Genomic DNA, 13,053 nt, shown 5'->3' with positions numbered 1-13,053 from the left:
CACCCAGGCGCCCCTGTAAAAGTTATCTTTGGTGAGGCACCTAGATGGCTCATTTGGTTAAGCATCCAACTCTTGAGCTCACCCCAGGTCACGATCTCAGGATCCTGAGTACAAGCTTGGCATTGGGCTCTGTGCTGGGTGTGAAGCCTACTTAAAAAATAAAATAAAATTGGGGTCCTGGGTGGCTCAGTGGGTTAAGCGTCTGACTGCAGCTCACATCACCATCTCGCAGTTTGTGAGTTCGAGCCCCGCATCGGGCTCTGTGCTGACAGCTTGGAGCTTGGAGCCTGCTTCACATTCTGTGGCTCCCCTCTCTCTGCTTCTCCCCTGCTTGTGTTCTGTCTCTCTCTCTCTCTCAAAAATAAATAAAAAACATTAAAAAACTATAAAAAAATGAATAATAAAAGTTTACTTTATTTAAATTTTTTTTTTTAATGTTTTTATTTATTTTTGAGACAGAGAGACAGAGCACGAGCAGGGGAAGGGCAGAGAGGGAGACACAGAATCCGAAGCAGGCTCCAGGCTCTGAGCTGTCAGCACAGAGCCCGACACGGGGCTCGAACCCACAGACTGTGAGATCATGACCTGAGCTGAAGTCGGACACTCAACTGACTGAGCCACCCAGGCGCCCCAAAAGTTTACTTTGATAATAAGAGTAGTAAGATAATAATATAATACATGTTAATAATAAAAATAAAAAATAATAAAAATAATAACAGACTTTTTGGCATAGGTCCCCTTTGTAAGTTCTTTACAAAGAGGTTGAAAGATTTTCCTGAGTCTGTTTGGCCTTTGCCTTCTGCTCAAAATAATCCTCATGCCAAAGTGGCATAGTCTGGAGTGGCTTATTCTGACCCACCATCAACAAAAAGATAAGCAGAAAGTAGGGAGTTTGTGTACTTTATCACACTTTTTATGTTTCCCTCTTAACATCATCTTGTGTTAACCCCATACATTTGTTACAGTTGGAGAGTCAATTTGGATAAATCATAATTTACTAAAGTGCACAATTTACATTAGGATTGACTGTGTGCATGCACTGTTTTATTTATTTATTTATTTTAAATTTATTGTTTTTTTCCCAACGTTTATTTATTTTTGGGACAGAGAGAGACAGAGCATGAACGGGGGAGGGGCAGAGAGAGAGGGAGACACAGAATCGGAAACAGGCTCCAGGCTCTGAGCCATCAGCCCAGAGCCTGACGCGGGGCTCGAACTCACGGACCGCGAGATCGTGACCTGGCTGAAGTCGGACGCTTGACCGACTGCGCCACCCAGGCGCCCCAAGCACTGTTTTAAATGCCAGTGAAACTTTTGACCAGAAACCTTTAATTTATGTGTGTATTTATCCAAGTGTGTGTGAATTCAGGATCTTTCTTTTCCTGAACGGGCTTTAAAAAATTTTTTTTAACTTTATTTATTTTGACAGCAAGAGAGAGAGAGCATGTGTTTTGGAGAGGGAATGAGAGGATGCCAAGCAGGCTCTGTGGTGTAGTGCAGTTTGACCCATAAGAAAACGTTTCTGGGTATCATAAAGGTTTAGGGGTGTTTAAGGTATTTTAAGCCTTTTCTAGAGTCATTCCAGAGGTGTGTTCAGTCTCCGAATTTCTCTGTGCATATGGCACAGTCCCTTGCTCTCCAGGAGCCAGTCGTCTGGATGTTTTCTGGGTCTCTTGGTATTGGTTTACGGGATGTGTGATAACCACGTTCTTGATGTGATCAGGAAGTCATCTGATGGGTTTGTAGTTCTCTCACAGCACATTGGTCTAATACTGTGTTACAGATGTGAGTTCACACTTTGAATCACACACTAAGATTCCATTCTCTCCTTAGGTTCCTGCTCCGAAGAGAGGAGAAGTAGTGAGACAGATTGGGGATGCCTTGCGGGAGAAGATCCAAGTACTAGGAAGTTTGGTAAAGTATTTTTGTAGTAAATACACAGTCCTTTGAGTGGGGCATAAGACTGTTGTGCATCTGTGTTTAAGGTTGTGATGCTTAAGGAAAACAGTTGATACATTTAAAATCTTCTTTTTAGAGGAAAGATGGACAAGAGGAACAAAGAAAAATAAAGACAGTTCTTGGGTTTTTTTTCTTTTTTTAATGTTTATTTTTGAAAGAGAGGGAGACAGCGCATGAATTGGGGAGGGGCAGAGAGAGAGGGAGACACAGGATCTGAAGCAGGCTACAGGCTCTGAGCTGTTAGTACAGAGCCTGACGTGGGACTCGAACCCACGAACTGTGAGGTCATGACTTGTGCCGAAGTCGGACGCTTAACTGACGGCCACCCAGGCACCCTGTTTTTGGTTTTTTAAATTGTTAAGATAATAACAGACTTTTTTAAGATCATTACCTTCACAAAAGAGACCCAAAATATGGTTTGCTTTCCTGCCCGACCTCCTCGCCCCATAAATTTAGTAATTAAACTGTGAACTGTGTCGGAAAAATGCTTCTTGGCTTTTTGTTTTTTAGGTGTCTTTGGAGATGGGGAAAATCTTAGTGGAAGGTGTAGGAGAAGTTCAAGAGTACGTGGATATTTGTGATTATGCTGTTGGCTTATCACGGATGATTGGGGGACCCATCTTGCCTTCTGAAAGTAAGCAATGAAGTCAGTTAAACTAAGAGTTTTTGACTCTTAGAGCTCCAAAAAATGTGCTGGCTGTGAACAGTTTGCAAAAGAGGAATTGCATATATCACATAAAAATATGAAAATGTCTTTAATCTCTGCATGAACAAATGTGAATTACAATAGGTGAGAACATCAGATGAAGATCCTTCTTAAAATTTTCTATTTTTTTAATTTAATTTAATTTAATTTAATTTTATTTTATTTTATTTTATTTTATTTTATTTTTTTCAACGTTTATTTATTTTTGAGACAGAGCATGAACGGGGGAGGGGCAGAGAGAGAGGGAGACACAGAATTGGAAGCAGGCTCCAGGCTCCAGGCCGTCAGCCCAGAGCCTGACGTGGGGCTCGAACTCACGGACCGCGAGATCGTGACCTGGCTGAAGTCGGATGCTTAACCGACTGCGCCACCCAGGTGCCCCCAAATTTTCTATTTTTAAAGATTAGACTGTTTTGGCAAGTCCATGGGTGAGACAGCTGTTCTTTAATGGGGACTTTTGGTAACATGAATCACTAGTCCATCAGGAAAACAATTCAAAAATCTGTGCAAATGGCCTGAAATATTTAATGCCAGTTTCAAGAATGTAATTTGAGTAAATTCCCTGAAATGTGACAAATGTTTATATGTAAAGATGTTCCTTGTAGTGTCAATAGGAAACATTTGAAATGATCTAGGGGCAGCTGGTTGGCTCGGTTGAGTGTCCAACTTCAGCTCTGGTCATGATCTTGTGGTCTGTGAGTTTGAGCCCTGTGTTGGGCTCTGTGCTAACAGCTCAGAGCCTGGGACCTACCTTGGGTTCTGTGTCTCCTCTCTTTGCCCCTCCCCCACTCATGTTCAGTCTCTCTTGTCTCTTAAAAATGAATAAATATTTAAAAAATATTTTTAATGATCTGAGTGCCATTTTATATGACAAAGGTTAAGCTAATTTTGGTAGTTTGTTGGTGTATGTGTGTGTGTGTATATGTATATATTATTTTCTTTTTATTTATTTATTTTGACAGTGTGTGAGCACAGGAGGGGCAGAGAGAGAGGGAGAGAGAGAATCACAAGCAGGCTCCTGCACAGAGCCCAATGTGAGACGCAAACACATAAACCGTGAGATCATGACCTGAGCCGAAATCAAGAGTCAGACGTTTGGGGCGCTTGGGTGGCTCATTCGGTTAAGCGTCTGACTTCAGCTCAGGTCATGATCTCACAGTCCGAGTTCGAGCCCCACGTCAGGCTCTGTGCTGACAGCTCAGAGCCTGGAGCCTGCTTCGGATTCTGTGTGTGTGTGTGTCTCTCTCTCTCTCTCTCTCTGCCCCTCCCCTGCTCATGCTCTGTCTCTGTCTCAAAAATAAATAAAAACATTAAAAGAAAAATAGAAGAAAAAATAAATATAACCATTCTCCTTTAAAAAAAAAAAAAAAGTCAGACGCTTAATTGAGCCGCCCTGGTGCCCCAGTCTATTAGCATATATTAAAAGTCATACTTGGGAAGATTGTTTCCCACAGCCGCACACTTTTATGGGAAAGTTGTGTTTACTTTTAAATTGTTCTAGGTTTTTTTTTTTCTTTTTTTCTTAAGAGGTGATAAATTTGTATCACAAAATTGAAAAAGAATGAAATGGTAAAGGATGAAAAGTTATTTTCTTTTTTAACACATACTTTTTTTTTTTTCCAACTTTTTTTTTTTATTTTTGGGACACAGAGAGACAGAGCATGAACGGGGGAGGGGCAGAGAGAGAGGGAGACACAGAATCGGAAACAGGCTCCAGGCTCTGAGCCATCAGCCCAGAGCCTGACGCGGGGCTCGAACTCACGGACCGCGAGATCGTGACCTGGCTGAAGTCGGACGCTTAACCGACTGCGCCACCCAGGCGCCCCAGAAAAGTTATTTTCTTACCCTCCTGGGTGCTCCCAAATATCCCCATGGAAGTAGTGAATGTTTCTGGTTTCTTGTGTATCTTTTTAGAGCTTTTGTTGTTGGGTGGGCAAATATGTGTCTTTTAGGCACACAGACATGACCAAGCTATATGCTCTATTCTATACTTACTTTTTACTTAAGGTGTCTCAGAGATTGTTGCTTCTCATTCCAGGAGGGGACTTCCTTCATCTTTTTTTATTAGTCCTTTTTTTATTAGACAACCAACAGGTTGTCAAGACACTAATTATTTTAGCCAGTTTCCAAATAATGGATACGTGGGGTATTTTTTCAGTTTTTTGCTGAAAATGACTATGTTGCAATGACTGACCTTGTACTCTGAGGAGGTTTCAACAGTGAGGATAAGGGTTTATGTGATTTGGAAAGTTGGCATTGTTGATGGAGCAAAACAGGTGACTGCATGTCTGTGTAGAAAGTACCTGGGAATGGAAGTTGGCCAAAGCAGTCCCGGTGGTTGTCTGTGTGTAGCAGAATTACTGATGGCTGCTATTGTCGTCCTTCCTCCCTCCCTGTCTTTCCTTTGTTTCTTTTAAATATTTATTTATAAATTTTGAGAGAGAGATGTGGGGAGTGGGAGAGGGGCAGAGAGAGAGGGAGAGAGAGAGAGAATCCCAAGCACAGGGCTCAAACTCATGAAGTGTGAGATCATGACCTGAGCTGAAATCAAGAGTTAGACACTTAACCAGCTGAGCCACCCAGGCACCCCTGTTTCTTTTTCTTTTTATGTTTGTTTGTTTACTTTGAGAGGGAGAGAGCGAGAGCGAGCAGGCATGAGCAGGGGAGGGGCAGAGAGAGCAGGAGACAGAGAATCCCAAGCATGTTCTGTGCTTACAGTGCAGAGCCCAACATGGGGCTCAACCTTAGGAACTGCGAGATCATGACCTGAGACTAAGCCAAGAATTGGATGCTTAGCTGACTGAGCCACCCAGGTGCCCCTTATTGATGATTTTTAATAGGCTTTTCTAGTTTGAAAAGTTAGTAAATTTCCAGTTTGGAGAAATATACATCTGCAAACAGGAACTTCTTTGATTTATACCTGCTGAGATGTCTGCCTCACCAATTAAAACCTTTTTCACTTGTTTTACACATATTTTAGGAGAGTAGATTTATTCACCTCTACAGAGGCTTTGCTGGTAACTTTGACTTCATTGATGTAGTAGATGCTTACTGAGTGTCTAGCAGGTGCCAGGTGAACGGGTAGGTGATACTTGATCAATAAGGCGTTGTCCTTGCCCTAAAGGAATTTATAAGATTGAAGATTCTTCATGTTTTAGAGTGGGAGGCAAGTAATGGGCAAGTAATGGGAGGAGTGTAACAGAGCATGGTAAGTCCTGTGGTGGGGTGCAGGGGAGGGTGGGGCCCTGAGTCAGCCTTGCGGGGGTCAGGAAAGGCCCCTGGGAGACAGTAATCCAAGGCAAGGCCTCAGGGATGAGAGGGGTGGGGCAGAATGGTCTTAACGCTGGGCCAAAGCCCACATGAAATAAGCTGGGAGAGGGGAGCCTGGGTGGCTCAGTTGGTCGAGCGTCCGACTTTGGCTCAGGTCATGATCTCACGGTTCGTGGGTTCGAGTCCCGCGTCGGGCTCTGTGCTGACAGCTTAGAGCCTGGAGCCCGCTTCGGATTCTGTGTCTCCCCCTCTCTGCCCCTCCCCTGCTCATGCTCTGTCTCTCTGTGTCTCAAAAATAAATAAAAAATTAAAAAAAAAACAAACTGGGAGAATGTGGCTTATTTGGGCAACTGCCTTGGTTGCACACAGCTTGCAGGCACCATCTGAGCGGGGAGGCAGGGTGGAGAGGGAGCCCCGGGAAGGCACTTGTCCTGTTGAAGAATTCAGACTTTGTCCTGAGGGCAGTTACGGTAGTGATCCAGATACCACAGAGTTGTAAGCAGGGGAGGGAGGTGATCAGGGCTGCACTGGCCTCTGTGGGGGGAAGGACAAAGAGGGGAGGGCAGGAGAGGAGGAGGCAGGCCCTGCCAGGAAGAGTGTGTCAGCACATCATCTCAGGGAGGGGAGGAGGATTGAGGTGCATCGAGGAAAGGGAGGGCAGCAGCTCCTGGGCACCCTGTTCCCGCAGGGTGAGTGTGGCCAGAAAGATGGACGGCTGGGAGCATCACCTTCCAGTCAGTGTGTGGTTTTAACTCCATTTGTGAACTGTCCACCTCCTTGCTCCAGTTCACTGCTCCATCTGCTTTGATTAAAATAGGCCCTTTGAGGTCCCTAGGTGGCTCAGTTGGTTAAACTCTTGATTTTGTTTTGGGTCATGATCTCATGGTTTGTGGGAGTTTGAGCCCTGCCCAGCCTTGGGCTCTGTGCTGACAGTGTGGAGCCTGCTTGGGATTCTCTGTCTCCATCCCTCCCTCTCTCTCTCTGTCTCCCTCTCTTCTTCCCTCTCTGTCCCTCCCCTGCTCACACTTTCTCTCAAAAATAAATAAGTAAACTTTAAATAAATAAGTAAACATTAAAAAAAAATAGGCCCTTGTGGGATGGTGGGTGATGTTACATGTAAAATTTGTATATAGCGAACACATAGTGTCTTAGTAGTTCCCATTTTTCTCTATGAATGTGAAGCCTTGTGCCGGTCATTCATTTAACACGTATGTAATTCTTAGAACTGTTCTTGTTCCTTGTAAGTGAGTGTCGTTGTCTTCATATGGAGAGGTTGGCCAAGGGCTTTACAGGCAATATAAAGAATAGGAGTCACAACTCCTGTGTTCTGCCCTTTGCATTCACCTCACCCAGGGCACCTCTCATCACCTCTTTGAGCTTTCCTCGTCTCTTGGATGGTGCTCATGCTGCCCTGATCCACACGGAGTTCCTGTGAGCGTCAGAGGCATAATGGTATCCTTACAGTTTATAAGGTAGTGCGGTAATAGCAGCTTTTATGGTATGCCGATTAGCTGTGTAAAGTGAACCACTGTGAGATACCTGGAGTCCCCTCTTGGTCTCATGCACCTTAGTTCTGAAAATGAATGATTTCAGACTTTGTTATTATCACCATCATGTGCATTAAATCAGTATGCTTAAGCACGGTCTACTCCTTCCCTGTCCTCAGGACCTGGCCATGCCCTCATTGAACAGTGGAATCCTGTAGGCCTGGTTGGCATCATCACTGCGTTCAACTTCCCTGTGGCAGTGTATGGCTGGAACAATGCCATTGCCATGATCTGTGGGAATGTCTGCCTTTGGTAAGACCTGCTTACTTTCTTCGTTCTTCTTCTTTCCTTTCTTTTTTTTTTAAACATTTATTTATTTTTGAGAGAGAAAGACAGCATGGGGGTGGGAGGGGCAGACAAAGAGGGAGACAAAGAATCCAGAGCAGGCTTCAGACTCTGAGCTGTCAGCACAGAGCCCAGCGCGGGGCTTGAACGCACGAACTGTGATGTCATGACCTGAGCCGAAGTTGGACGCTTAACCAACTGAGCCGCTCAGGCACCCAAGACTGGATATATTCTTTATACCACATTCTGCAAATAGAAAACCCAGGTAGAAAGTTGGAGAAAAAAGAACTTGGGAAGAGTCCCAGTCCTCTTTGTGAAACTTGACTTACTTTTTTCCCATTCAGGAAAAATTTCATACTGAATTCCCAAGTGATTCTGCAGCCCTTGACCATTGTTCCCATTGATACATTAACTTTTACCTCTCTGGAAAATATGGGATAGTAGATGTTAGTTGGGAGAATGTCTGTATTTTGTAGATGACAAAACAGTTGCTTGTTTTTAACTTCTGTGTTGAATGGGAGAAGTTAGATTAGGAAGGCCAGGACAGTTGTCTTTGCCCATTTGGCATCTGTTCCACTGGTAATTAATTTACGTTAATGTTGTGTTCGGTTGAATGCTTTCACAGACTCTCTACAAAGGTCAGGCATCGGTGGGAGATTGATGATTTGGCACCATGTTGCCAAAGGGACCCATGCCTTTTAATGTTTTAATCCATAAGGACTAGTCGTGTGGTTTTTTTCCAGCCCCTTGAGCCTTCTAAGGAACTTGTAAAGTTCATGTTGATAGATTTCCATTTCCGTAATTGACAGAGGTTAATGTAACAGTTCCCGTGATCAGTGCAGCAAGCAGGTTCAAAATTGCTTGGTGCCATTTTTATGTTTTTCAAAGTTTTGTAGTACCTGAGCTCCCAAAGATGCAAAACTCAAGGACAAATGTTGATATCACTTATTAGGCTCTGTGGTTTAATTGGACAGAACTTCTCAGAAAGACTTGTTTCTGCTTGACAATAAAAGGTATTTATGATTTCCACCAAACTAAGTTGCTTTTTTTTTTTGATCCTCTCCAGGAAAGGAGCTCCAACAACTTCCCTCATTAGTGTAGCTGTCACAAAGTAAGTATGTGTGGCTTTCTTTTCCTGAGTATCGAATAATCGGAAAAGGTGATCAGTAGGCACTGGCTTTTAATCCAGTGTGGAAGGGTCATATTTATTAAGCATGGAACTTGGGTAACCTTTTTTTCTCCTTGGCTTGTAATCAGATTTTTTTTTTTTAATGTTTGAGAAGGAGAGAGAGAGAGGCGGCGGTGGGGGGGAGGGGTACGAGGGGGGGAGAGGGGGGATCTAGCAGGGGAGGGGCAGAGAGACAGGGAGACCAAGGATCCTAAGGAGACTCCATGCTAACAGCACAGAGCCCAATACAGGGCCTGAACTCACAATGGGGAGTTCATGATCTGAGCTGAAGTCGGCTTCTTGACTGACTGAGGTATCCAGGTGCCCCTGTAATAACTTTTACATCATTTTACGGTATATGGAGCTCTTGCAGAGCCGTGTAATTGAACTCTTTGGAAACAAGCCAGATATTGATAAAGGTATTGAAATTGGGCTCTTCAAAACTTTTATAAGTCTTTTGGGAAATAACACCAAATCCAGTGGAAAGGAACTATCCTTACAATTTACGGACTGTATTTAGTAACTTCTAAACATGTTCATGGTTTTGATTTTTACCCAGGTGATAGTTTCCTGGCTTTTGTTTAATAGGTGGTTGGCAAAACAAAGAAATGGTTATTATACTGTTCTTTTGACTCTTCTAACACTATCTAAAATATATTTCATCTTTTGGTGACAAATAATTTTTTAATCATTTTAGAGAACTTGACAACTCTGATTAGGTCATAAAATCAGTATTACTGGTTTATTGTTGTGGCATTTAGAGTCTGTATAGAACAGGATGTCTTCCCGTGTAGAGTGGTGACCGTTCTTGCTGTTCCATTGGCTGCATGGTCTTCTTTCTCTGATTTAAGAATTGCTGGTAGAAAGCCTGTGGAGTCTTTATGGAAGAGGGTCCTTGAGGTTAGAAGTCCATTGAGGAACAGTGGCTTAGGAATTGACACGTGGGCTGAAAGAGAAAGTAGTATGTGTTAGTATTTACTTGAAAGGAATACATGATATTGAGGAAACTTTATCCTCCAAGGCAAGATAATTAAATTTAACAATTAAATAACTACTGACTTATTTATAATAATTAAAATTTATGATTATAATTATACTTGAATTATAATTAAGTACTAAAGACAACTCTAATCTGCACGACACATGAGACAAATCACATGTATAAATAGGAGATTCCTGGGCAGTTTTTAAAAATAAACCTTAAAAAACAAACCCAAAACAGTTAATGTCGACAGAGTGAACAGACTTACCGATTGTTATTAGGCAGCTTTTTTTTTTTTTTTCAAGTTCATTTTTTTATTTTGGGAGACAGAGAGGGAGAGAGAATCCCAAGCAGGCTCTGCGCTCGCAACACAGAGCCCGACCATGAGATCGTGACCTGAGCTGTAATTAAGAGTGGGGCACTTAACCGACTGAGCACCCAGGTGCCCCATCAGCTGGTTTAAAATATTTATTTTGATAATAGTTTCACATGTTCTACGTGATTGCTCCTTTGATCTCATTTATTTGCTCTAAATAGTTTGAAGGATTTGAAATGTTCCTATGGGAGTGTGGCTGATTTTTTTAGGTAATTGAGAATGTTAGCTGATTCTGTTAGAGAAGACAGTAAATAAAATGATGCTAGATTTTGCTGGAGTTAACTAAAGGTGCTGCAGAGTCAGCTAAACGTTCAGATTCCTAGATGAACACTGCCTACGTGTTGTCCCTTTTTCTATTCATAAAGATGTAGGAAAGGTCGTAGTTTTCCAGGAGGGATAGCATCCAGTATTTCTCTTTATTCTGTGTCTTTGTAACATTTTATGCAGGAGTAAGGAGGTGAGATCTGCTTTGGACAGGTGTGGGGGTTGCTCTGACTCACAAGCCTGCTGACTCACAAGAAGCAGAATGTCTTAGAAAAATTCCATAGGCACAGCTTTCAGTTACCCATAAGGGACATGAAGTTACAAAAGTCCCTGTGCTCAGGGAAGAGCAGAAAGTCTGAGGTTCCCATTTACAGTTCTCACATTGTTATGCCAGTCCAGATGGAGTTCACCGGTCAGGGGTCGTGTCTGCTGTAGGGCATGCTGTGTCTCTGTAGCACTGGTGACGCCCTGACATTGACCAGGTCACCTGGGCAACAGAACGAGAGACTTAACCCAAAGTCAGAGGCTCATGCAATAGGGAAAAGGGTTTTGTAAACCCACAGACACAGAGCAAAATCCTGACCCTTCAAAAACAATCCGCCTCCTTCTGCAGTGTATATACCCCGAGTCTGTGGAAAAAATTGTACGACCTGAAATCTAGGTTCAGACATTACAACTGCATGTATGATCCTTGGTGGGCAGGAAAAAAGAAAACCACTATAAAGGACAGCTTCGGGGACAGTTAAAGGATTTATGTTTAACAGCGGTCCCTTTTTTTATGGAAGTGTTTGTTTTTTTAATTTGGATTTTTTAAAAAAATTTAAACAAATTAGAAATTAAGAAGTAGCAAGAAGGTTAGGAGGATTGATGAATAGTCTTGGCTGTATTCAGGAAGCTCAAAATGAATGAAAGAGAAACCAGAGTTACCATTTTTTACAACTCCTCATCAGATTTAAGGTGTATGGAACTGTAGTTATTATTTTGATTCATAGAATAAGTTGTATTATTCAGTGTTAACAAACTGCTAGCCCACAGTGCTTTAGCCTGGAGGGTGCTGATATTTCTTTAGTAAAGGATTTGGTGTGAAGCCAGTGGAGACTAGTCGTGAACTTGTTGAGGTTCTGTTGGCAGGTGTAGCTCCCTCTGCTGTACCTCCTCAGCAACTACACTAGGTTTGGGGGCCTCTTTCGGTTTCCTCCTTTACCACTTCTCTGGCTGGCCTTTGCTTTGCACAGATGTGTTGGGATTTCATTTGCTGATGGGGACTACCTTTCTTCCTTTTTCTTTCTTTATTTTTAAAAATTTTTTAAGCGTTTATTTTTGAAGGAGAGAGAGAGAGAGTGAGAGTCATAGCATGAACACCGTAGGGGCAAGAGAGAGGGAGACACAGAATCTGAAGCATCTTTTTATTTCTTTGCCAGCATTTTGATGGATTTGTGGCAAGAGACAAAAACCAAAACCAAAAACAAACGTCCTGTGATCACAATGTTGTCTTAAGCTAGATATGTGTTCCTAGTTTGGCAGAAAAATGTTAGAAAACAGTGAGCAGTTGAACTACCTGACCATTGCATTGTATCTTTTATTGATTTTGTATGTTTTTTTTTCTTCTAAAGATTTTAGGGGGAAAAGAGTTCTGCCTTTAAGTATTGGAAAACCTCGTCTGTAATATGTGAGGTGAAATGCAGGCCTGCATGTTTGGGGTCAGAGTGAGGGAGAAAGTTGGAAAAAGGAAGTCACGCAGTTGGAAATTATTCCTAGTTTTAGAAAAACCCTTAGAAATTGTATTCTTTCTTAGTAATTGCTTTTTCCTTTTTTAGGATAATAGCCAAGGTTCTAGAAGACAACAAACTGCCTGGTGCTATTTGTTCCTTGACCTGTGGTGGAGCAGATATAGGGTAGGTCAGCGGGCCCTGCGTCTTTTTCTGTTGAAGGACTCCGGGTTGATTGATCCGAATCATCTTTTTTTTTTAAGTTTTTTCAATCTTTATTTATTTTTGAGAGACACAGAATGCCAGTGGGGGAGGAGCAGAGAGAGAGAGAGAGAGAGAGAGAGAGAGAGAGAGAGAGAGAGAGAGAGAGAGGGAGACACAGAATCCGAAGCAGGCTCCAGGCTCTGAGCTGTCAGTACAGAGCCTGACGCGGGCCTCAAACTCATGATCTGTGAGATCATGACCTTAGTCGAAGTCAGACCCTTAGCTGAGTGAGCCACCCAGGTACTCCAGAATCATCTTTATTACAATAATGAAACCCAGTAAAGCTGAGGAAGTGTGAGTGGTTTTTTGCAATCATTATTATTACGTACCTTATTGGGCTTTGTCTTCATTAGTCTTTGTTGGAAGAAGAGTAAGAATTATTTTTTTTAATTACCCAGAGCTACTTGTGTAAGATGTTTACAGCCTAAAATAAGAAACTGCTGGAACATTGGGACGTCTATGGCTTCCTGACACTTGATTTATAAAGGTGCTTACTCACAAAGCAAAGCTGTGGAATTGGAGT

The 13,053-nt window shown here is 42.5% G+C and overlaps 1 protein-coding gene across 1 annotated transcript in view; it reads left to right on the top strand.

Annotated features, from left to right (window-relative positions):
- The window catches only part of ALDH7A1 (aldehyde dehydrogenase 7 family member A1), a 41,440-nt gene that overhangs the window by 6,329 nt on the left and 22,058 nt on the right, over positions 1-13,053 (top strand). The window contains exons 4-8 of the mRNA XM_043586642.1: positions 1,834-1,914; positions 2,470-2,593; positions 7,602-7,734; positions 8,834-8,878; positions 12,375-12,452. Of these exons, the coding sequence (XP_043442577.1) occupies positions 1,834-1,914; positions 2,470-2,593; positions 7,602-7,734; positions 8,834-8,878; positions 12,375-12,452 (461 nt within the window). The remainder of the gene's footprint in view (positions 1-1,833; positions 1,915-2,469; positions 2,594-7,601; positions 7,735-8,833; positions 8,879-12,374; positions 12,453-13,053) is intronic.

Source organism: Prionailurus bengalensis, chromosome A1 (assembly GCF_016509475.1).
Source record: "Prionailurus bengalensis isolate Pbe53 chromosome A1, Fcat_Pben_1.1_paternal_pri, whole genome shotgun sequence".
NCBI classification, from domain to species: Eukaryota; Metazoa; Chordata; class Mammalia; order Carnivora; family Felidae; genus Prionailurus; species Prionailurus bengalensis.
The sequence above is the reverse complement of the archived record's forward strand: the minus strand, read 5'-3'. Positions and strand labels throughout refer to the sequence as shown.